The sequence below is a fragment of the Emys orbicularis genome, chromosome 4 (assembly GCF_028017835.1).
Source record: "Emys orbicularis isolate rEmyOrb1 chromosome 4, rEmyOrb1.hap1, whole genome shotgun sequence".
In the NCBI taxonomy this organism is placed as follows: domain Eukaryota; kingdom Metazoa; phylum Chordata; order Testudines; family Emydidae; genus Emys; species Emys orbicularis.
In genome coordinates, this window is record NC_088686.1 from 90,387,226 (window position 1) to 90,409,995 (window position 22,770).

At 39.0% G+C, this 22,770-nt stretch overlaps 1 protein-coding gene across 1 annotated transcript in view; it reads left to right on the forward strand.

Annotated features, from left to right (window-relative positions):
* Positions 1-22,770, forward strand: part of LUZP2 (leucine zipper protein 2) — a 359,428-nt gene that overhangs the window by 159,663 nt on the left and 176,995 nt on the right. The window contains exons 2-4 of the mRNA XM_065404319.1: positions 8,225-8,342; positions 10,064-10,134; positions 13,422-13,503. Coding sequence (XP_065260391.1) covers positions 8,225-8,342; positions 10,064-10,134; positions 13,422-13,503 — 271 coding nt within the window. The remainder of the gene's footprint in view (positions 1-8,224; positions 8,343-10,063; positions 10,135-13,421; positions 13,504-22,770) is intronic.

Here is a 22,770-nt window from a genome sequence, read left to right on the forward strand (position 1 = left end):
GGGGCTAACACAAATAAAAATAGACCTCTCAAACCCACAGAATCCTTATTTATTTCAAGTAACATTTATGCCTAAATGTCAAATATTAACACTTACGGAAGGTTACGACACCACCAAAAATAGTTACAGAATTAGTCATGTTGACTCTTGCAAGAGTAACATACAAGCTATGAGAAGGTGTGCATGTCAAGCTATGGGAACAATATCCTTATCTGTAACAGATGAGTGATTTTTAAATATGGCTTTATCAGAAATAGTGTTGCATAGTAATAAAGTTGCCAGTAGAGGATGCAATCCAATAAGGTCACATTATTCCTCTTCTTTCTTTCTTTCTTTCTTTCTTTCTTTCTTTCTTTCTTTCTTTCTTTCTTTCTTTCTTTCTTTTCTTTTCTTTTCTTTTCTTTTCTTTTCTTTTCTTTTCAGTTTCCGTAGGGTTTCTTCCCTTTTTTTTTTTTACCTATAGTGTGGAAATATGATATGGCTTATTATCAAACCAGCCAGTTGTATACTGTTCTGCATTGTTGTACTCTTGAGCTTTTTATTGGTCTGTATTTTTTTTTAATCCAACAGTGTATCAAAAATTGTGAACACTTTTAATCACACACAAAATAAGATTGCACTGAATTTTAAGCTGTTCCTTGAACTGAACTCACGCCACTTACCTTAATACTTAACTGCAGGAGCACATCACCTGTATGTATACGAGTGGGTGGATGATAGGGAGGGGGATAATGACTTCTAAAAGATACAGTAGGCTTGTTCTCTCTATTCTGCCATCCTGATGTGTGTTTAGCTCAGGGAGTTGCCAGCCACCCCTGTTTGTTCCTCTGGAAGTGGGGCTCGGAACCTGAAAGAGGCTCTATACCTCACCCAGCAGCTGCCTCTCTTCAGACCTAGGAAGCCCCTTCCCACTCTGGTGATTATAGGTCTTGCATCCTGAGGACAAAAGCCTTATCTGGCAGCTCTTGATACCCTTCTGCTGAGCCCTGCTGATCTCACTCTTTGAATTTCCTGATAATTCACACCCCAGGATACACTCCATGCTTGACAGCTTGGAATTTGCACTGAAAGGTTTGATAAATCCTGTGCTATTGTTAAAACAGGAGTACTAGCCTCCACACCTTTTTAACATGCTGAGTTTTTTTCCCTTTGACTCAAATTTTCCTGACTGGTCTTGCTGTTACATTTTTTTTAAAGCACACAAACATTTAATCATTTGTCCATTTTTTAAAAAAATGTATCAAAATGTGTCTATTAGAGTAGGGTGAATAGTATGACAAAAAAAGGCCTTCAACTATCCATTTGGATTTTTCATTGAATTAGTTTCAGATATACTTGGTCTTATTTTCCATTTACTTTCCCAAGAGCATTAATGGAATCAAGTTTTAGTAGCCACAAATATGTCAAAATAAATGTTAGTCTCATATACTCCAGTATTGAGAAAAAGCAAATTTTATACTTTCCTCTTTCAAGGATTCGTATCACTTTATTTTGGCCACAATTGGGAATGAGAAGAGTTCCATTCATCCAATCAGGGAACAGAAACACTACCATGTGACCTATATTACCATTACAATGAAGTAAGAGCTGGAATTTCAAATCTCCATTGATTAAAGAAAACAGCTTTCTTGGAAAAAATTGTGGAATAATTTTGAAAAACGAATAAAATTAGAGAAACCATGATCTTTTCACAGACATTCCTTGAATTGGAAAAGAGGTGAAATTTATCACAAATATTATTTCATTTTTGATCTAATTGTCTTTAAATCTATAAGGGGAGATGGAAATTCAGTCTGTTACACTTGGGAAAGAGAAGCACAAAATTGGACTTTATAGAGAAGGATGCAGTTTTAGCTCTCTATATGAGCTGTTTAGGGAGGAGTAGGAAGTATACCACTCAGATGGGAATTATTGAAAACTTTACACTTAATGTAGCCAGGAGCAAGCATTTAGGGACAGTGCGGGGATCTTGTGTAGGGGCAATCTGAGATGCTAGGCACCCCATACTACAGGTTCCCCCACAGGTCTTCCACCATAGCCCCATACCCAAAGTTAAAATGGCAGGGTGGTGTCTTTTTTTGCCCAGAAACTCTCCTAGAGTTATAGACACTGTCAATCTCTACTCTATTGCACTCCCAGAAAGCAGGAAGCCTTGAGTGCCTTCACTGCAGAAGCACTGGGGTGGAGGGAGATACCCTGTGCTCTCCTCTTCACCTGCACTAGTGTGGACATAATTTGGACCTTTATTTTGAAAAACTTACTGAGGGCCTCAGGAATTATTGTTGAAGTTCTCTCTCTAATCCCAGACTTTTCAAACTATTTCCTCCTCCTCACTTCCTGTCTATCATGTCAATATTCAGTTCCATGGGCAAAAACATATTCCAGTGAAGACCCAGACATGTTAGGCCATCAGGCAACCATGCCAACCAACACTGCAAACTACATGTCCTTTTTCCTTGAGAAAGAAGACTCATGTCACCCTTTGACTCACTTCGAAAGGTTGATTGTTAGGAGAAACTGATTCCTGCTCTGGAGTGGTTTGTGATCTACTGTATGAGAGAAACAATGCACAAAGAAATTGGAGTGTCTATATGTATTGTTTTTAGCTGGAGTTTGATTCATTTAAGTAAGTGAATATCAGAATACATAAGACAATACAGTGAAACCTATCTCAAGTGACAACCCAAGGGAGAGTGTAATTGGTGGCCTAGTACAGATGGCCTATGTGGTAGTGTGCTGCTAGGAAAGCCCTTAATCCGCTCCTGCCATGCCAGCCCCAATCAGGGGGAATGGATTGGGGCTGGGTAAATAACCAGTGCTTGCCTGGGAACTGCCTGCACCTGCCAGCCTCATTAGCAGGAGCTAAAAGGCTGGGGAGCAGAAACCAGGATGGAAAGGTCAGGCTCAGAGGGAAGAAAGAGCCTACTAGTCTGTTACTGGTCAGGCCTGTATGAGGCCAAGCCGTGTAAATAGCCTGTAAATAGTGGGGAACGGGTGGCGTGAACAGACACAAACTGAAGAGCACGGGTGTTGCATCAGCTTGGAGCGTCCCTGAGTCTTTAAGGAACAGGGCCAAGGGGCCGAATCTAACGGGGCGTGGTGTGCACCCCGTTACTCCTATAATGAAAAGTTGAACAAAATGGTACTGGAAATCTCATGGGGATACTTTAAATAAGTCGCTTAAGATGGGTAGATAAGCTGCTGCTGGTGCTTCTTAGTGCATGTTTCACTGTTAATAAAGGGCATGACATAGGGATGCCAGAAGAGATCATCAAGCATAATATGCTGTTCCTGATGCTTTTAGAGGAATGCAAACAACAATCTTCATAATGAAACTGACCAATTGCTTTAAGCAGAAGAAATTCCTTTCCTGCCGTCTGCTCATCAAGAAATTAAAGTAGGAAGCATTCTCTGTAGCTTGTCGAGTCGATTACACATAATGGTCCGATTGCCTCTGATGTGGGACAAGTATTTAATACCAATGCATACCTTGTTAAAAATTGCATGTAGTTGTGATGGCAAAAATGTAGGTATTTCTGCATAAAATTTAAATGAAGGGGATTTTGTTTTCTTTGCATTTAGCCACTAGAATTCTAATATTCAGCAAATAATGAACTGGCTAGGATTTCACTCATTTTAATTTGTAGAGAGAAACTTGAACAAAACCCCCAAATCTAAACCATTTTGGAAATTTCAAAATCCAAGTATTAATATTGTACCATAAATCCATGGTGGTCTGACTTTGTGACTCTTGCTCATGATAATCCATATTTACCAGTGAAGATAATGGGAGTACTTGTGAGAGAAAATGCTACTCAGTATGAGTGAGGCTTGCAGAATCAGATCCTTTGAGTGTAGACTCATAAAATCAAATATGTTCTCCCTTATTATAGACAGGCAATCTTAGGCCTATGCCCTGCACAAAGTGCTGTGAATGGGTTCTTAACTAGCTCTGCTTTACCCCAAAGGTGAGGAGTTTGTTTTCCTTACCACTGCCGATGGTCCACACAGTGAATATCCCAAGAACAGTGTGAAAGAAGAAGTATCTTAAATTAAAGAAGGTTAATCTGCAAATTGAGAAGGTCAAATTACAGCAAAACTAAAAGGAATTAAATCATATCTTGCTGATGACTGGGTAACCGTTCGGTTGGCAAGGTTATGATCTTTTCATTAAAACAGACTCAACCCCCGAAGAATAACCATTGTACTAGAGATGGTTGGAAAATGAGTCTTTTCCCCATAGAAATTTAATTTCAATTTCTTGGAAATTTTTTAAAAACATTTTCAGCCAAAACTGTTGATAAAAAATGAAAATTTCTATCCAGAAATGCTGCTGCGGTGCCACATGGAAGTTGCATGTTGGGTTCTTGATGCCTCCATTCTCCTCTGTGGGCTGGATTTCCTGTCTGGATTACTTCTCCCATAATGCAACACAGTTTCCCCTCTTGCTGACTGCAATTCATCATGGAAGATGTAATTTGGAACCCTACCCACAGAGAAGAATGGGAGCAGAAGGCACTTTTGAAAAATGTAGGGGTACTCAGTGGTGAATGTTGATCTGTACACCAAAATGTACTTTCTGAACAATGGAACAACCATCACTGAAAGGCAAACAAAGACCAGATTGGGTCCCAAAAGAATGTAAGATGGATTCGTTCTTTTCCTGTAACTAAAGAGGGAAGCCTATCTAACTCAGTTGGCAGTGAAGCATGTGATTAAACAGCCTACACACATTTTTAGACTTATCTAAAATAATTTTATCTCATGGTTATTCCTTTTGCTAATAAACCTACATATTTGAGAAGTCTGTTGGTCATTATTTCACTGTCCTAGGGTTCCCGAAAGGTACAAAACTCAGTTGTCAGTTGGACCTGCACAGTAATAAGCAGGTGGCATAGATGGAGGGTTGTATCCAGATCCTGGACTAATAGTGGGAGAACTGTGAAATTTCCCCCCCAGACAGGCAAGGGCACAAGGCCGAGCATCTGATGGGGGGCACTCAGAGACTACCAAGGGGAAAGATGTGCAACCAGTAACAACCTGTAACCATGACACACCCAAAATATAACTCATGTGAGGCACTGTAATGGCATTTCCAAATAGACATTTTTGCTTTTCGGATGATTTTTATTTTTTATTTTTAAGTGTTTGGGGTTTCAGTTAAAAGTCAAAATGTTTTATAGAGAGACAAGGTGGTGAGGTAATATCTTTTACTGGACCAACTTTTGTTGGGAAATAGGCAAAGTTTTGAGCTACACAGAACTCGTCAGGTCTGCCAGACCTACGAGGCCTGAAGAAGAGCTCTCTCTGTACTTTGAAAGCTTATCCACTAGAAGATATTACCACACCCACCTTGTCTCTCTAATATCCTGGAACCAACACAGCTACAACAATACCGAAAACAAAATTTTTCATAGAACGCAGATGCTTTTCACTTTTTAAAATCTATTTTCCATTGAAAAAGTTCAGTGGGAAATGTTTTAACCAGCCCTCGTTTGTATATTCTATGCATCAACTACTTAGGCTTTCAGAGTTTCCACATCACTTTTTGCAGGTTAACGGAGTCCATCATTCCCCTTACTCTCTGTAGCCACCCTTCTCAGCACTGGATTTTGTTTGTCAGGGAATTAGTTCAGCTACTCTAAATTCTCTGTGAAGATTAGGTGTGACTTGCCTGCAATAACATCCTATCCACAAAGTAAACTATTGTATTAATATAGAGAATCTGTTAACTCCAACTTTCTTTCATACACTAACTTTTTTGCCTCCATCCTCAGCATCCCTGTGGATTTGTTGGTACCAGAGTGCATTCTCCCCTTCTATACACCACAGCTGAAGCAGCAATGATGAATCTTCATAGGAACTTCTTTACAGCATGTCCTTGTCAACCTCCCACTCTCACGGCTGCTGTCACTGGTACCATCTGGCATATAATTAAACTAGTCTCTCTCCCTCATTGGCATAGCTCCAGGCTCTCCCATTGCTGTGAGTGTGGCTTCAAGCTCCTTCCTTTTTATTTTTGTAGTTTCATGTTTACTTTAATTTTCCAAGTGAATTTTGGCACTTGTGGGTACTGGATTGGCAGCCTTTTTATTTTTTGTTTGTTTTGCTTTGTTAAAAAAATAAAAAAATAAAAATGGAGATATACCTCTCTCATAGAACTGGAAGGCACCCTGAAAGGTCGGTGAGTCCAGCCCCCTGCCTTCACTAGCAGGACCAAGTACTGATTTTGCCCCAGAACCCTAAGTGGCCCCCTCAAGGATTGAACTCCCAACACTGGGCTTAGCAGGCCAATGCTCAAACCACTGAGCTATCTCTCCTGTTTTATTCTTGGATTAAGCACAGCACAGGCAGTTGTAAGGATGGGTTACACCATGCTGCCCAACAAACGTGCTTTAACCCTTCCCTGGCAGGAAATTACTTCTGGGACAGAAAGGGTAGTTCGGTCTGCAAGCTCTTTCAATCCTTGATTTGTCAGACAAGTCTGTCAAGTAGTGGTTTTTGTGGTGACTCATGTTGTGTTCCAATTGACCTGAGATGACAAACTAATGTCACATAGGTCACCAAATGGAACAGCTCTTAAGAGTTTTATCCTGCCTCACTTGGGGTTTTATTAGTTCTGCCTGTCACTGTAGTATCTGAACACATAACAGTACATTACATGCTCTAAGTCACTACTGATTAGAGCCAGATCTGATGCAACAGCATATAAAACAAAGACGCTATAAATGTCCTTTATCTGTTCTGTCCCTACTTTTTGCGTACTGAGTTCACAACAGAGTGTGTGTGGCTGAATAAGTTGTTCTCCTCTTAGTAAAGGGCTATATGACATTAGTCTAATGTTTGGGTGGACAAAGGGATGAGTGGAAGTGGGTATTGATTTTATAGGAAATAAAGGATAATTTCATACCTGTGGCAAACGGTATCCTGTAGATCCACTCCCTTTTGCCCCCATTTTTATATACCCTTTCAAAACAATGTGTTGTTGTTCTATTCTTCTCACATGGAGATACCAGTTTTTCCTTGATCTAGACCCACAAGTATGTAGTGTTTTTATCCTTTTAAGATATTTGAAATGCTATTTGCTATTGATCTCATATGTGGAAATGGAGGATAAAAGTTCTGTTGCCAAGAAACGACTTGAGCACATAAGTTGGAGGCAGTTGTATGAGATGTAGGTTTAATCACTAATTGGATAGTGACCACCTGTCAGCATTACTGTGGCAGGCAGGGTGTTATGTTGCAGAGTGAAACATCCCAGTGGTTTTCACAGTAGTGAGAAGAAATTACAGATGTTATAAGTTTCATTAAAGAGATGGCAGTTCAAATATTTCCACACTGTTTCCCCACAGTCACATCTGTAAAATGTTGGCAAAATAAGCTAAAGGTATTTGCTCTTGATGGAGCTTCAATTCAGTATAGTAGTGTACTAAACAATATCAGTAATATAAAAACTTATAACTGTAGGAAAAACAACATTTAATTAATGCTTTGAGATATACCAAGTATCCAAAATCTGATTGTATAGTGCACTATTTTTTTCTTCTATCCTTCAGGCAGAGTAGATGAGCTGTCCATTGCTAAATGAATCAGCCAATATTTCTCCAAACATAGCCAGTGCTCTTGATAGATTCAGAAGCCCAATATGGGCCTGACCTGAAGATCACTATTGATTTCAGTGGGCTTTGGATGAGGCCCTAAGATAGTCTTGGTATGTTGCAGGATTGAGACATTTGTTTCTTTTTATGATCTGATGAACCCAGATCTTCAAAGGCATTTAGACACCTAACCCCGATCTGAGCCTGAATCACTAATTGGGTAAAAATAGGTTTAAATTACAGGAGGGAAAATTCAAATATCTTTGGAACATCCGTCCCCCACAAGGATGGTCAAAAATCTCTGACTCTACAAAGTTCAATAATTCCTACTGTGCAATATCTCACAGGAAAGAAAAACCTGCTTTACTGTCAACTTGTGTAAAATATAAAAGCATTTGTTCCTGCCCATAACAGGGAATAGGTTGCTGTTGGCACGATGGTTTGAGGATTTGTGTACACAGATGCAGCAGTGCAGTTTGTCATAAAACATTTCAATTCCTAAACATGGTGCAAGGGGGAATGGAAATGGATTCTGCTTATGATTAATAAAAATTGGATGAACTAAGACTCTGATTTCAAGTACATTGGGAAGACATTTTGAGAGGACTGCCTGTGCTTTGTGTTAGACAGGGCTATGAAGAACTGGAAAGACAACTGAAAGAAGTCTTTAAGGAAAGGAGCAATATCCTCCGTCAACTGTCGAAGACCTCAAAAGAACTTGAAGGAATTAAAGTAAACCTGCAGGTTAGATTACCCTTCACTTTTCTGAGATATACAATCACTCACTTTGTTTATTAGAATTAGTATCTATTTGTTACAAACATATTTTCTTTTAACATGAGACTAATTGGTAATTAATTATGCTTGTTTTATATGTTGCATATGTTAGTTTTCAATATTCTTTAATCTGAGGAAAACATGGTGTGCATTACACATGAGTGGATTATGCAGTTTATGAATCCTCAACATTTTCCTTGGATGCTTTGTCTCACTTGTGGAAATTGAAGCAGTTAATGGAGAAACCATTAGGGAGCAGAATACATTGACAATGAGAGGAAAAAGATATTTTTAATAGATTGACTCCCTGGAGCTACCCCTTACTTCCATTAGTGAACAGTTACTCACAAAAACAGTCCTATGTTGGCTGGAAAATGTGATATTTTCAGATTTCTAGCCAACTTAACTATGGCAGCAAAACTTTGTAACATAGCGTAAGCTTTAGTCTAGCTAGAGTGAGAATGGCCACACTGAAATAACACTACAGAATATTAAATAACTCTGCAGCCTATATCCTCTGATGAGCCAGCCAACTGGAGTTAACTGGAGCATGATGTCAAGTATCAGAGGGGTAGCCGTGTTAGTCTGGATCTGTAAAAAGCGACAAAGAGTCCTATGGCACCTTATAGACTGACAGACGTATTGGAGCATAAGCTTTCGTGGGTGAATACCCACTTTGTCAGATGCATGTCTTGGAGCATGATGGTTGGTTTAACAGTTTTGGTGAGAGGTCAGGACTCAAGTTAAGGGCAATACTTGAGTTATAACTCAACTCGATAGTGAAGACAAACCCTCCATGTGAATAAGGGGTTTCCAGTCTTGCCCTGGATTTGTTGGCAACCTCAATGACCAAATATTCACACAACAGGGCAGCAGTCTCTTCATGAGGGAGTCTCTTGGCCTAGTGAAAACAATGAGAATAATTCAGACTGGTTACCAGCTAGATTGCTTATTCTGACACTTGCACTGCCTTGCAGAGAACTGCATTTTATTTGAACCACCTGTTATGAATGGGGCATATATAACTTCTAACAAGACCACCCCTTGCATTGACTAGTTGAGGGAACAATTCTGGGAAATTATCTCCTCAAACAACTCATAGAATCATGCTGTTATCTTTGAGGGGATGTATGGCTCCCTGTATTCCATTGATTGATGCTGCTACCTTTCTGAGCAGTAGTCTGTCGTACATTTTAAAATGTCAGTCTGCATTATCCTGTCATCTTCTACTGCTATTTTTTTCTTGTTGAATTTTTTTCTTCACAGTTTATATGGGGAACTTGCTTCCCCCCCCCCCCCTTTTTTTTTTTAGAATGAAGTTACTTTAGAATTTGCTATATTCTCATCAAACTGAATGAATAAAAAAGTAGGACTCAGGAAAATTTATTTTTTCATGTACTTTGAATTTGATGCTGGAGGGACCGGATCTATGCAAAGAACTGTACTACATACTCTATTAGATCAGTTCTGCTTTAATGTCTCATCCTGAACACCTGTGTGTGCTGCAGCAAGTGCTGAATTACTGCCACAGAAGAGCCAAACTATTTCTGCCCTATTTTTTTTAACTGATGATAAAATGTATTATTCAATGGGAGCCTTTTGTAAAAGAGGTCACCATCAACCTTTTTCATAGTTGAGTAACATTAAAGATCTTCTTGGTAATTCTCCCTCTCCCCCTTTGTTTCCAGTCTTTGAAAAATGATGAGGCATCTGCCAAAAGTGATGTGCAGAAACTTCTGGAATTAGGCCAAAAGCAAAGGTAAGAAGCTACCTTCTCCTTTCATTCCTGTTAACAGATTGAAAACTATAAGACCATGGAATTCAATCTTTCCTTTGTTTGAACCACCAAGCACAACACAGTAGGCATGTCCACTAGCAATCAGCCATGACTGTTAAACAGGGAGGGAGGAACAATGCAGGATTGTTTCTGCTACACCTGAAATACTAGCTGATGTGACACACTTTACTTCATAGTTGGTCATTAATAACATTCACAAGGGTTAACATTAGAACTAGATATACATCAAGGAAATTGGGTTTGGTTTTGCAGGATACTGGGAACTTATTTATTCAAGTCAACACATTTCTGTGCTTAATTTTTGGAAAGTGCTTAGTGAATTGAGTGCCTCATTGAGGCACCATAAATGGGCCTGATTTTCAGAGGGTGCAGTGATCAGCAGGTTTGAAAAATCTTTAAAGTGTCTCAAATTAGAAACCCAAGAATTGAGGCACCTAAAATAACTAGTTAGTTTTAAAAATTGCTGGCTTTGGAGGTGGGGCATGGGTTCAGATAAAACTCATGAAACCGAGCGCCTAGTTTTGAAAATTCTTACAGGGTAATCTGTGACAAGAAGTAAAAGAGAATAAATTTGTTGGAGGGGAAATATTCATGTCAAATATTCACTTGAATCTAGTGAATTGGAGTTTTTCCGTGACAAGGGGTGACAGACCAGCATCCTTAGTCCTAGCTCAATAAACAATGATAGAGTTCACATGATTCTTACAAATGGAGTCGATCTGATAAATTGATGTGCCAATATAATTTTAACAACAAGCAGACCTAGCCAATATGGGGGTTATTTTCTCTGAAACAGTATGATGTGTTTAATACATGTATGTGTCTCAGTTTTATCACAATAAAAATATACATTACAAATTAATCTGATATGGCCAGTCTAGGTACAGCATATATCCCTTTTGTTGTCATACAAAGTGACACTTGAAATCCTGTAATGATTTTATTGCTAGTATTTTACCCAGTAGTAGTTTTGTAGCATATATTAAAATTAGATGGCTAATAGGGAAGGATTGTGATTAAATGATTTCCCAATCAGCTCTTAAATACCAAAGAAAATTGGGGCCTGTTTCAGTGCCCACAGAAGTCAGTGGGGAGTCTTTCCATTTACTTCAATGAGTGTTGGATCAGACCTTCACATGCCTTAGAAATGATATTTCTGTTAAAGGGGGACATTTTAGACCTGTCTGAACTGTGGAGTAGTGAGGTTTAGTTAGTTAACATTTCTAGAGAACTTTAAATATGCAAACGTCTATATAATTGGACACAATTAAAATATCACCATTTACCACTAGTAACCACCTTGTACAAAATCAAACACTATTTTTTTATCCTCCAGTTTCTCATGTAGTAAATGTTGGTAAATGTTGCCTTGAAAATCCAATATTAGCTGCTATAATTGCTAAATATTCTTATATCAACAATTCTTAACCATGATGATATTAGACAGTGATCATCACATCTTGGAACTTTTAATAGGTGAAAAGTAATGTGTTCTTTGTAATAAATTAAAAATTATATAATATTATTAAAACATAATGAGATGATAAAATGATGACGCAAGTTGAGAGTATCATTATTCAGTGGTTCAAATTTGCAAATGGTCTCTGAAACATGCACTTAAAACTGGCTTTTGTATGTTACCATTGCTGATGTCTGATTTATGTCCATTTATTCTTTTACGTAGAGACTGTCCAGTTTGGACAATGTACATGGCAGAGGGGCATTGCTGGCACATGATGGCACATTCACCTGCACATCTACTAATGTGATATTCGCCATCATGTGCCAGCAATGCCCCTCTGCCATGTGTCAGTATATTTATGCCTGCATCTGTAATTTTCACTCCATGCATCTGAAGAAGTGGGTTTTTTACCCACGAAAGCTTATGCCCAAATAAATCTGTTAGTCTTTAAAGTGTTACTGGACTCCTCATTGTTTTTGAGAATCTCAGTTGATACAAGATGAGGTAGCACCATTGACTTCAATGAAGCTGTACAGATTTACACCATCTGAGGATCTGACCCTAGTGTTCATTCTTCAGAAGTCCAACTTTAATCCCTTCTCTTCTGAGCTCTGTTGTAGTTTTTATGCTGCAGTAGAACATGGTTGTCTCCCATAGTGGTTCAAGTTCTGTCACTTCAATGTATTGTTAACACTTCAAAATGACACACTTTGTCTATATTAGACAAAATTGGAAGTGCTGCTGCTGTTGGCTCTCTGGCTTCACCAGCTGTTTCAAGCACTGTTTCAGTTAAATCTGCACTACCCAGAACTCCCAAGGTTGCTAGCACCGGTGTAGATGAGGACTAATATGGTAGATGAGCCAGCAACTCGGTCTACTTCGTGCCTTATCATGTACAAAGCTCATTCTACACCCATCAAGCAGTCACTGGGCTAAATTGTCTCCTGCACCTGCGCCATGCTCAAGGCAGGCAGGGGTTCCAGCTTCCTGATCCTGAGGTTGATCTGTTCCAGTGGCATCCCTGATAATGCTGTTAGAATGCTCTAAGATATGTCACTGTTGTAGCAGCACCACAACCCTTGCAAATGGCCTGTGTTAGGGGTGAAGGGGGTGGCTAGCGTAAGACTTGTATCAGACATAATTGTGCCAGAAGGGAATTTGTATTCCACATGAATCCTCTATTTGCAATGCGTTGCCAGTTTATGGTCCCTTTTCACTTCCTGAGCAATGCAAAGGGGCTGGATCTCAGTACCTAAACTTTCCAATAAATCTCTATTTTATTTTTTTGGTAGTGTTTATTTTAAACAATTAAGACAACTCCCAAGGTTCCAGTTTATCATTTGATTCTAGAAAGAGAGAACTAGTGGCTTAGGTTTACCAGCTAGAATTTCTCTTCTCTTTAAAAGCAAATATAAACAAGCTGTCATAGACAGTAGTATATTTCCTTGTTCAAAGTGTTTCTCTTTCCTTTCTTCACTGTTACTATTCTTTTCACAAGAAATTACACAATTAGCAGATGTTTTACACAGGAGGGTACTTGCTAGATACAAAAGGTAGCTACTTACCATTTTTATATATATTTATATAAAATTTCTTTTTGCATCAGCACTGGAGTTCACTGGACCATTATGGCTTTAACAAAACACATAGACGCAGCACTCCTGGTTGTTATGCTGCATAATTAAACGAGTCTGTTTAACTAAAGTAAACAAACAAACAAAAAAAACCCATATTTCCTAATGGAGAGTAGTGGTGAAGTTTGTATTGTTTCTTTTCAATAATCTAGGGAAGAAATGAAATCTCTCCAGGAGGCCTTTCAAAAGCAGCTTAATGAGGCAGCTGAGAAAGCAGAAAAACAGCAGGCTACTGTGAGTGATTCTCTGTCCTTTCTTCTGTATTCTTTTTTGTTTCTTCTGTCTTTCTACTCTCCTCCCTTGTGATTTATTTCATTATCTCAAATATCTTTGCATGACCAAAGTTATAATTATTTATTGATTATGCATAGTGCTTTGATGACCAAGAAGACCTTAGTCCTTGCTCTAAGGAGGCTGCATCCGAAAGCCCTTTACTCTCATGTATACCACTTTATACTATTATAATTCCACTGATTTAAGTGGAATCATACCAGATTGAAAAGAGTGTCCATAAGAATCTAATCAGGTCCCAAAGGTCCAATCTTGATCTTGTTGAAATCAGTGGGTGATTTGCCCATTGACTTCAAAAGAAATAGGATCTGGGTCTCAGTGTTGTAATCCATGAACTCAAATGAAAGTAATCATTAAACTGTGTAATAATTTTTGGCTAAATCTGCCATTAACCAGGGACAATTGAATCAACCTTTGTGTATTACTGTTATTCTGTTGAGCATAAATGGTCAGATTTTACTACTGCATAGAAAATTACAACCGTTTCTCATTTCTCTTGTATAACTGGTTTGCTGCTAGGACATAAATAAGGAAATGTCCCCTATAAATGTCAGTGCTTAAATAAACAAAGCATCTCTATAAATGATCTGTCTTCAATTGGTCATCAGGTAACTGAACATTTTAATACTATTTGAAAGCTGTTTTGCCAGATTTCTTGCTTATCGTCTGTTTTCACTCTGGTTGGAAATACTAGTTGATGATTTATTTATTTTATTTATTTGGCCATATTTAATTATTTTTATCCTTAAAAGACAAGAATGGGGTGAACATAAGAATAGGGTAAATAAAAACAGGAATTAAATAATTTTGCAAAGCTTTGCAAACATTTGGCAAAATGTGATTTTTAGATGAAGGTTGATATTCCTCTTATTTGTAACTGAGCCAGATTGTGAATGCTTCTTTAACAAAATGTGAATTTTATTAACTAGTTTAGGAATGATCATATTCCCACTTACATTAATAGGAAAATTTCCATTGGCTTCAGTGGGAGCAAGATCAGATACTGTGGCCCCAATTCAGCAAGGTACTTAAAAGATAGGGTAGTTTTATGGAAGTCAATGGCACTACTCGTGCTTAAAGTTAAGTGCATGTTTAACTGCATTGCTGAAATGCACCCTATATCCAGATCATACTATGCTTTTGAAAAAAGAAATAGTTTTGTCCAAATACATGTATGGAAGCATTCTGCTGTAAAGGAGAAATAAAGTGCATTTTATAATCATAATTTAAAGAAAACTTCCAAGGGAATATTTATAATATCAGAAAGTACTTTTTCTTCACTGCTCTCTGAAAGCTTGGGAGGGGAATCCATTCCTTTACAAAGCATTGTATCCTCTTTGCCACATATTTAGGTATTTATTATTGTTTGAGGGTGTGGGGTTTTTTGTTTGTTTTTGTTTTTGGGGGGAGAGAGAGAGAGAGAACAAAACAACAAACAAAATCCCCAACACTTAAGCTTTGATTTGGGCAGAAAATGAAAAGAATATGCTTAATTTGATTGTATTTTATTATATTTGATTATAGTATAAAAAATAAGCAGGTCAAAATTAGTCCTGCCAAGGTAGTCATGGTAATGTGTGTCAAGAAAATTAAAACAAATTATCTAGCTAATCTAGCAATAGTTTTTAAATGGGAGTACTGTCCTAAAGTCAATAGCAAAGCAGAGCACAGGATTTGTTTATCCCAATTCTCTTCTCCAACCAGTTGAAAACATGGTAAGCCAAATTCTGCTTTCAACTACATTGATGGGCCCCCACTGACCTCGGTGAAAGGTCAATAATGTACGGTAATAAAGATGAGTATTAGTGATAGGTAGGGTGACCAGATGTCCCGATTTTATAGGAACAATCCTGATATGTGGGGCTTTTTCTTACATAGGCTCCTATTATCCCCTCAACCCCATCCCGATTTTTCACACTTGCTATCTGGTCATCCTAGTGGCTGGAGTCAAAACACAAAACAAAACAAACTTTAAATTAGAATCTCCTGACTTCTTGTTTGTTACACTGTATATGTTTAAGAGCAGTTCAACAGTGGTATAAATTTTTGCATCTCAAATTAGGTCAACAAAGAGGTACCTCTAAAATTTGGAGTTAATTTTACTCCTCATTTTTCCTATTTTTATATAAAGTTCTGTCTCTTTTGCATTAGCTTTTACCTTCTGTGGGATCTCTTTCATGGTGCATTCAGGGTAGGGTGTAATCCTGGAGTGAGATACAAGGGCCAAAATTCTTAGTTACAATTCAGTGATTCTGCACCACCCCCTACCACCTTTGGAACACAGTGGGATAGATCACCAGTGTAACTGAGAGCAGAATTTGTCCCAGGTTGTTGTCAACTGGTTAGAGGAGGAGATTGTGACACAGAATTCTCAGCTTTGCGAGTGATTGACCTCCCAAGGATTTCAAGGGTAGCAAAGTTGAGCTTTTGGTATGTGACCCTGTGCAAGACAATTAACCTCTTAGTGTAGCCTTCAGTAAAATGAATTACTATTTGAAGTATTTTGAGATGATTAGTTGAAAGATGCAATAAAAATGGAAATAATTATTATTACTGTCACTTAATCCTGTCTCCTGAAGTGTTCCACACCTTTCTGAAAGCCAGTTGAATGATATGGACAAAAATCTGTAAGACATTTTCTTAATACTTGAAGAGGGAAGTCTGGTGTGGATGGTGGGGGTTGCATTTAGTTCTGTTTTCCTTAACTGTAAGGCTTTATTCTGGTCAAACATGCATATTGAAGTCAGTGGAGTTACTCCTGATTTACACTGGTGTAAATGAGATAAGAATCATTGTTGAATCAAGCCCATAAAGCCTCAAACTGGAATATTTGCAGAAAATTGCTGGAGGAGGGAAGGTTAGAATGCCTGTTCTATTCTTGGCAACTCGGAATAATATAATCAATCTCCTATTTATTGCGTGTTACTCAATTGGTAAATTAGCATTACATATTTTGAACAAATAGAGAACACCTGCCAGAGGGCAATGATGGGATCTATTAAGTAACTGCAAAATGGTTGTATTTAAGAACCTAAAATAATTAAGTAAATCAAATTATATTAAAAATAATGTGGAAATATTATAGATGGCTTGACCTAAATTGGCAGATCTAAATTAACAGCACCATAGCATCTTGAATACATTACTCAAGTGTCCGAGCTTTGCAGAACTTACTATATTAGTCCTTTATCACCCACTGGCCATATTATATAAACTAGGCCTGGGCAAAATTTTATGGACTAGTAGTTTATTCACCGAAAAATGCTATTTTGAGTTAATTGAAACTATTCATGAACTCAACACGAAATCGCCAAATAGTTTTGATCGAACGAAAGAAATCTAAATGTTTCAGCAAATGCTGTGTTTTAATGGCTTTTGCTGAATAAGCATTCGTTGTACACAAAATAAGCAATATGTGTGTATATATGTAAGGCTGCGAGTCTGTCAGTCATGGAAGTCACAGATTTGGTGACTTTCCATGACCTCCGTGACATCTGCAGCGGCTGATGCTGGCTCAGGAGCTGCCCGAGCAGTCTCTGGGCCAGTAGCAGCAGTTTGGGTGTGTGGGAGAGAGTTTGGGACTAAGGGCAGGGGGTTGGTGGGTGCGGGGGGGGGGGGGTGCTTACCTAGGTGTGGGGGCTACCCCTGGCATGGCCCTGCAGCTCCTAGGCGGTGAAGGGGCCGGGGGCTCCCTGCCATGCTCTGCCCATGCCCACAGGCCCCACCCCCACAGCTCCCATTGGCTGCGGTTCCCGGCCAATGAGAGCTGCACAGCCGGTGCTTGTGGTGGGACCGGGAGCAGCATGCGGATGAGCCCCTGGCCCCTCCACCACCTAGGAGCTACAGGGACATAGAGCTGGGTAGGGAGCCCCTGCGAGCCCTGCCAATCCTCCCCCCGCCAACACCAGTGGGGGTCCCAGGCCACCTCCCCCAGCACCTGCAGTGCCCCCTGCTGCCCCACTCAGAGCACCCGCAGCCCCCCGCTCAAGTTTTAGTTAGGGGTATATAGCAAAAGTCATGGACAAGTCACGGGCCATGAATTTTTGTTTACTGCCTGTGACCTGTCCATGATTTTACTAAAAATAACTGTGACTAAAACGTAGTCTTATATATATGTGTGTCCAATAAAATGTAGCTGTATATGCTACCTTAGAATTATAGAACCATAGGGTTAGAAGAGATTGCAAGGGTCATCTAGTCTTAACCCCCTGACAAGATGCAGCAGCTTTTGGGTCTAAACCATTCAAGACAGATGTCTATCCAGCCTCTTTTTGAAAACCTCTAGTGAAGGAGCTTCCATGACTTCCCTAGGCAGTTTGTCCATTCCCCTACTGTTAGAAAGTATTTCCTGAGATTTAATCTAAAACTGCTATGATGTAGTTTGTCAGGGAACTACCTTTTATGAAGCATGCAGTGTATGACATTTAAAAACAAATAAATCTAAACTGAAATGGGAAAAATGAGGGGGGAAAATGAGAGAGGAGGGAAAAAAGAAAAAGGAAGAAATATGGCTTTTAAAAAAAAAAATCCATTATATTTCCCTCATCCTAGAACTTTGTTTAAAGCATCTGAAACAGCTTTCAATTGATTATCTCTTTAGTTCAGTTTTTAGATTATAGAATAATTTATAAATTGTTATTGGAAAGAAAACAGTGCTTGGATTTGTATCCCATTTTTTCAGACCCACAATATTTGAAATAGTTCTGTGTGTGTGTGCAATAAAATATTTCACTTTCCTTTAATATTATACAGTATAAAGTATATTACTTTGTGAACTAAATTGTTTGTCAACTGAAAAATATAGGTACTACATATACTAGAAATTTAAAAAATGACTGAAATCTTTCAGTTATTAGTTTTAATACTGACATTAAGATGCATCTAACTGGCTTTTTAAAGTAGTGAGTAAGGATAGGCTAACAAAGACCTATTACCAATGATATTCACACACACAACTTTAGGTACATAAATAGTCCTATTCAACTATTTAAACGCATGCCTCTTTCTTCCATCCTCTTTGTAGGCCCGCTACTTCAGCTGCTGTCTCAACTACTGCCTTCTTCCAATTTGATCCATTCTCCTTGAGACTTAACTCCTTGTGGTATTGTAAAACACTGGAATGGTTGCTAAATTCCATCTGGAATCTGATCTGCATTTCTTTTTCCTTGAACTTCTCTATTCCTGTGTGATGGGGTGCTCTACTCAGCGCTGGACCGTGCTGCCTCATGGCGGTTATGGGGATTAGCTCTGACAGGCTGATGCACCTTCCTTTAGTTGCACTCCATCTCTCTCTCTCACTCCACAGCCCCTCTCTCGCTCCAAGAGCTTCTGCTTTTTCTTGTGACTCAGCCTTCCGGCCAGGTCACTCAGTGTGTTTTCCCCCTTCTGGGGTATCAAAGTCTCTTCTCATCAGCAGTCTTAGGCAGTCTTCCTATTCACTGCATCTATGGTGCCAGTGGCTGGTAGGGGAAGCCAGGCACACCCTCTACTCCGTGTTGAAACTCAGGGACCCTCTATTTAGCAGTGAAGGTCCCTGAGCCTTTCCTATCTTTCTAGCTTTCTGGCTTCTCCCCCAGCTCCCAGGTTTTCCAGCCCAAACTTCCTCCTCCCAGGGACTAATTGTATGATACCTATCTCTATAGCTCCAAACACACCTCCCTTCTCCCAAGGACTAACTGCAGACTACTTCCCCTGCAGCTCCCACCTGCTCTCAGCTCCTGGGCTTTATACAAGCCCTTCCTGTTCCTATCCAGCTGAGCCACATCTAATTAATCCCTGCTCCCTGGCTCCTCTTCGGGGGAAGAGTTAATTGGCCCAGCTAACCACCTTAATCCCAGCAGGGCTTGTGTGGGGTGGATTCCCCATCACGTTCTGTAACACTTTTAATCTGTCTTCGTGATCTTTTTGAGTTTAAGTTGTAACGTGACCACTAAAATATAGTAACCAACATCTGCTCTTCTTCTGACTTTGACATCCCTTAAAGAAGATGCCATCTTATAGATATACACACACGGTCTATCTGGTTGACAGATGTATTATCTGGTGATCTCCATGTGAGCTTGTGAATCCTCTTGTCTTGGAAGAGTCGATTTCTAGAATGCTTATGCCACAGAGATTCAGGGTCCATTCACCATTATTAGTTTGGATACCTTTTGCTGTTTGCCCAGGACTCTTTGCCAGCCAGTAGAGTTGTTGCTGATTTGTGCATTGAAGTCACCTATCATCAGCCTGATGTCATGGTTAGGCACATCATCCAATACTTGTTGCCACTGCTCATAGAATGTATACTTTTCACTGTTGCCCGCTGTATTTGTTGGTGCATGTACTTAGATTATTCTACACTTGGCATGACTTGTGTGGAGCTTTCCTGTTGTTGTTTTGTTTTTCACTGGTTTCCAAGCCAGCAGGGTCTTCACTATGGTGTCATCCAGCATAATTACTACACCTCTTTCATGTGTTCCTCCTCCTGAGTATAAGATTGTACCATCATCAGACAGCATCTTGCCACTCCCTGCCCATAACGTCTCAATGACACAAGTATGTTCAGAAGGTATTTTTTCATTTCTCATGTAACCTGTGCCAGCTTTCCCATACTATACAGAATATGTACATTCCACGTTGCTACTCTTGTTATGGATTTAGTCATCATGATTAGATGTCCTGAGATCTGATCTTCCTTTTGACTTTCACTGAGATCTGTCGTACTTGGGTTTTGAGCTCCATCTGCACCTACCATCTTCGGGTTTTGTTTAACTGAACTGCTTCTGATGCAGTAAGCTTTTACCTGGGTGGGTCACAAACCCAGCTGCAGAACCCTTCTCTTTTATCCAGGCTTGTACCTGGCAATGTTGCTAACAACCGCAGAGTAATTTTATTAGTAGTAAATATAAATAAAAGTAATTTAGTAATGCTAAAATATGAGAAATAGTAGTAATAAAGAATGCAAGATTTCCTCCAGAGATCTCTAACCATGAATAAGAATCTAACAATGAAAACCTCAGATCTATCCTGCCTTTTGCTAGAAATATATAGACTGTTCACTTCATTTAAATAACAGGCATTTCAGTCAGAGCAGAGCCATAATAAATGACCATCTTTTGTTGAAAACAGCCTTAACGAAAACCTCTTAAAGCCATTATGACAAAAATAGAAAAGTTTATCTGAGTGAAATATCTTTTCTTTAAGGATTCAATCCTGAATCCTGCAGAAAATTCCAAGAGCCACCAAGTATCCTCAGCTCCTATTAATATTAATGGCAGTTAAGTGTGCTTAGCACTTTATGGGATTCAGCCTCCAATGAAGCAAGTTTTCTCTATTTTCTTCAAAAGACAGGGCAGATCTAACTTTTTGGCAGGCTGGGGGGTTTAATACCAACAGAATGTAGCTTACTCCAGGGGCCAAATCCTGGTCCTGTCAAAGCCAAAAGTTTTTATGTTGAATTCACTGGGACCAGGATTTGGGCCCAAGTGAATAAAATTTCCCAGTTTAAAACTTTGATTTTTCTTTTCCAAATATATATTCTTGTACTGAGAATCTGCCTGCTTTGTTTTCAACTCTACCCAAACTAAACCATTAGCATAATACAACCCTCAGAGCAGGATCATAACAGATATACTGTTGACTATGGCAGGACTGCCAGTTGTAGCCATAGTAATGGACTATATCAGTGCACATGCTGTACTTCAGTGCATTGTTAATTGTTCATGGCCTAACCTGTCCTAAGTGAGACATAAGTAGTGACTAAGCATCCAGCTTGCAAGCTTTGACTGTGCAATAACAATTACATGTTGGTGTTCTTCTGTCCTTCATCTATGGTAAATATTCATATAAAATAAATGTCTGATTCTTAGAATTAGATCATGGCCATCTGTTAGAGCATTTTGTATTTCAGGAGGGAGGTTAATTTGGAAATTTCAAGGTCAAAAACTGCTGAGAGTAAAGGCCAGTGGATGAAAGCTGTTGTCTTTAACAAATGTAATAAGCTCTGAAACACTTGTCTCCTGGAGTCACAGAAGCACAGTCCTTGTTTAACATTGAAAAGTTCACTGGCTTCGAGCTGTAATATATTTTCAATATTTATTTTTAATTGCAGCTAGATATCAGTTAAAGACAAACAGCATTTGATAACCATGGATGCCAAACTGGGTGAAAAGACTGAATAATGGGATGCAGAAAACTCCTGAGTGGCTTCTCAGCCTTTAACTTAAACAAAAAGATATACCAGAACTTGAATGGCCATTCATGCATATGATAATAATAGGTGTATTAGGGTGGAGGAGGCAGAAAGCAGAGTTTCTAAACCCACCTAAGTAATGATTCATGCACTATTATTATATGCCCCCAAGCAGCGTTTTTCAACTCAAGGTTCTCAAACCGCATGCAGTCCTTTATAGCCTTGCATGATGTTCTTTCCTTGGATTTGAGTAAAAGCATCATGCAACATCCTGACACTGAGACAATTGCCTTAGGGCACCAAAATATAGAGGCATACACAGACACACTCAAATGGACAGATGGGGTTATCTCTATATTAGCTCTAGTAGCCAAGTAATATAAATCTAAGTCTTTTATGTGGCTTACTGCAGCTCTGTTTTATGACTAATTGGCTCGTCAGCTGCTAAAGATTAAGTGGCACAGCCTTAGAATTCCAAGGAATGTAAACAATACATGCATTTTTCCTTAATTCAGATATAGTTTAACTTGAAAAGAAATGGTTTTCTGTGGAAAACTAAAATGTATTTATTTAGGTTAATTGATTTAGTATACATATTCTTAGGTGCCCATATCAGTGTGATTTATGTCTACTGTGCAAAAAGCTTACGTGGCACATACGGCTTTGTGGGGACCCTTTAAAATACACTAAATTTCACCCTAGCAGAATAGCCAGGCTAGTGTCCATGTCCTATAATAGCAGTAGCACATTGAGAACATTTTCTGTACCATCCTATTACCAATCCTGTACCAATCTCCTCTTATTTTAGTTATTTCAGCACCAGAAATGAGCAACTTTGGAGGAAAAATGACAAGGAATCTCTCTTGAGAGTAATGACTGAGAAATAGGACTCATGTCAATGAAGGTCAATTTTTTTGCCTGTCTTAACTATATCCTTTGAACAGATAGAGCAGTGCATCTAAAGAGCCACATTTATCCTATACTCTATTTGTGATTCCTCCATGGTTCTTGGACCTGTGGTTTCACAGTGACTATTT